Genomic DNA, 3370 nt, shown 5'->3' on the forward strand with positions numbered 1-3370 from the left:
ATCCAGTAGATGGCCACATTGAGCCACGCGCAACCTGCATCCAAAACCTGCTTATTTAAAATAACCAGTATTACATTTTATATCTGCCATAAAGCCCTGTTGCATATCTGTTTATCTTCAAAAGCAACAAAATATCTAATGCACAGTAAACGTGTCTTTACTACGTGCTTTCATTTCTGTATTTTAATAACCGACAGGCTTGTAAAGGAAATCTTTAGAGACGACCACCTCCGTCACTTTATGAAGGGTACTTCAGACCTGTCAGAGCTCTTAAACAGCCAATACACGACCGAAAGCAAGCGTGTTTTGTGTGGCGACTCGCGAGAGAACTTAATAAAACTACTGCATAGAAAAAAACAAACATCTTAGTGAACTGCTGATGCGCACGAGTTATTGAATAACAGCACTTATTGAAATGAAGACGCACTTTTTGTTTTTGTTTTATTCCGATTTTTAGGTGGCAAAGCTGTAAAAATGGCAAAGTTGACATTTCTTTGGAATATGCACGCTTCATTGCCACACTCCATGCACATGTGATGCTGCGCGCACGGACGAGTGAGTGTGAGTGCTGTACTTTCACATGATGCGCACGGGGTGACGACAGTCTTTCATCACAGCACCCATTTAGACGTATTAAAATAACTTACGGACAATTTTAAGGAAAACTTAAAGATGAGGAAAGATGTCTATTCTGCGCGCACGGGACGGCTGAAACGGGAGAAGCACGCCAAATTGCGCAAGAATCTCTTCTCTATTAAGTGAGTCTAAAGCGCGTGCCGCTTCTGATAAGTGGAGTCGACTACTGGATATTTATGTGTAAATATATCGAAATTCAACAGGACGTCTTAAAGTCTTTGCTTGATGTCATTAAGTGAATTTTGAGGAGAATGAGGACTGAAGAAAATGTTATTCTCACATCTGCCTTCAACAGCAATGTAAGATCTCTTGTTGGTTATCATGCATTCTCTCATTCTGGATCATCACAGTATGGTCGGACGCGCGTCTGTTGTCATTCACGAGGACAAATCGGACCGACGCGGCGGTAAACTGATCGATAGACTGTACCGATAAAGCTCATATATAAGGCTAATGACCGAGCCTGCCCATGTTTGATTAACCTGTGTGGGAGAGTATGCTGTGGGACAAACTGCTGACGAGGTACTGAATGAATAAACAGACAGACTTAATAAGACATTAATCCATGTTTGCGTACAAGATTAAACCAAATTTACATTTGGATTTTTTGTGTGCATGTAACCAAATCATGTTTATTGAACAGATAGGTGGAACCTCACGCATCAGTTTTTTGGCTCTCAAAGAGATTTTAGTGTTGAAATTATGACATGTGTTTTGAACGATGATGTCTACAGTCAGCGGAGTGATGAACCATCAACCAGTTGCTCGGCTGTACAAGGCTGCTTAGTTTCCATCGTGTGCACTCTCGGTTTGGACCTGATCTGGAATTATGGGGTGACTGCTCATTCTACTCGATGAAAAAGCCATGGATGTGAACTACTCCACAGTGCTGGACAGCAGCGTATCACAGCGCAATTCTTCAAAGCGAGTTCTAACCGGTTGTTTCCTCTCGCTGCTCATCCTGACCACCCTGCTGGGCAACACGCTGGTCTGCGCTGCGGTCACAAAGTTTCGCCACTTGCGGTCCAAAGTCACCAACTTCTTTGTTATATCACTGGCTATCTCAGACCTGCTGGTGGCCATTTTGGTGATGCCGTGGAAGGCTGCGACCGAAATTGTGGGTTCCTGGCCATTTGGCGCTTTCTGCGATGTCTGGGTGGCCTTTGACATCATGTGCTCCACCGCTTCCATCTTAAACCTGTGCGTCATCAGCGTGGACCGCTACTGGGCCATTTCAAGCCCGTTTCGCTACGAGCGCAAAATGACGCCTCGGGTGGCGTTCATCATGATCAGCGTGGCGTGGACGCTGTCCATCCTTATCTCCTTCATTCCCGTGCAGCTAAACTGGCATAAAGCCCAGGCGACCAGCTACACGGAGCTGAACGGCACCTTCGGCGAGCTTCCCCCAGACAACTGCGACTCCAGCCTTAATCGGACGTATGCCATCTCTTCTTCGTTGATCAGTTTTTACATCCCCGTGGCTATTATGCTGGTCACCTACACCCGAATATACCGCATCGCTCAGAAGCAGATACGCCGGATCTCCGCCCTGGAGCGAGCGGCTGAGAGTGCCAAAAACCGTCACAGTAGCATGGGTAACAACGCCAGTATGGATTCGGAAAGTTCCTTCAAGATGTCCTTCAAGCGTGAAACCAAAGTTCTCAAAACCCTGTCGGTCATCATGGGCGTTTTCGTGTGCTGCTGGTTGCCCTTTTTTATCTTGAACTGCATGGTTCCTTTCTGCAACCCGAATGAGAGCGGAGACTTCCCGTGCATCAGTTCCACCACCTTCGATGTTTTCGTCTGGTTCGGATGGGCCAACTCCTCGCTCAACCCCATCATCTATGCCTTCAACGCTGACTTCCGAAAAGCGTTCTCCATCCTGCTGGGCTGCCACAGACTCTGCCCTGGGAGCAACGCTATAGAGATTGTGAGTATTAACAACAACGGGGCTCCTTCGTCGGCTTCTCACTATCAGCCTAAGTGTCACATTCCTAAAGAGAGCAACAACAGCAGCTATGTGATCCCACACAGTATACTTTGCCAGGAAGAAGAAACACAAAAACCTGAGGATGACTCTGGGGTTAAGGCCTTCGAGAAACTGTCTCCATCCATGTCGGCCAATTTGGATAGTGATGCTGATGTTTCCCTGGAAAAGATCAACCCCATAACACAAAATGGGCAGCACAAATCTGCACCGTGCTGAGTATTTCTGGCAACAAACGACAGCTGCAAAGAATCCTGTATTACCGCGGCGTGGAATCCAAATAAAGCTTCACTGAGAACCTTAAAAACATTTTTGGACCAAAAACATTAAATGAAACGTGGAAATCAAAGAATGTTCCAATTGAAGGCACTTTATGCTGGATAACTATCTGCAAAATGTTCGCAGCAGCTTGTATTATTGACGTTAACAGGTCAGTTGTCGCAAGAAAGTAATGTGAATAAACCATGTATGCATAGTTCGAGCTGTTTGTTCAGTAGTGAAATATCTTGTTACGGCTCACAAGTAGAGCTATGTGGTGCATCTACTGTACTGTCGACAACAAAATGTACATACTGTTTATATTTTTCACCGTTTATCAGAGTTGGCCAAGTCCACATCTCTTTGCGCTGCTACAGTAGTTGGTATAATTGTATTGCAGCAACATGATGTACATGTGCAAGCCACCCCATAATGTGACAAAGAGCCATTTTTGATTCAGTCTTCTATGTGCTTTGGTGTGATGTTGAA

At 45.3% G+C, this 3370-nt stretch overlaps 1 protein-coding gene across 1 annotated transcript; it reads left to right on the plus strand.

Annotated features, from left to right (window-relative positions):
- The first annotated feature begins 239 nt into the window (after positions 1 to 239).
- Positions 240 to 3104, plus strand: drd1b (dopamine receptor D1b). The gene has a single exon (XM_055180852.2). The coding sequence runs from the start codon at positions 1502 to 1504 to the stop codon at positions 2840 to 2842; it is 1341 nt and encodes a 446-aa protein (XP_055036827.1). The 5' UTR covers positions 240 to 1501; the 3' UTR covers positions 2843 to 3104.
- The last annotated feature ends 266 nt before the right edge of the window (positions 3105 to 3370 follow it).

Source organism: Misgurnus anguillicaudatus, chromosome 9 (assembly GCF_027580225.2).
Source record: "Misgurnus anguillicaudatus chromosome 9, ASM2758022v2, whole genome shotgun sequence".
NCBI lineage: Eukaryota > Metazoa > Chordata > Actinopteri > Cypriniformes > Cobitidae > Misgurnus > Misgurnus anguillicaudatus.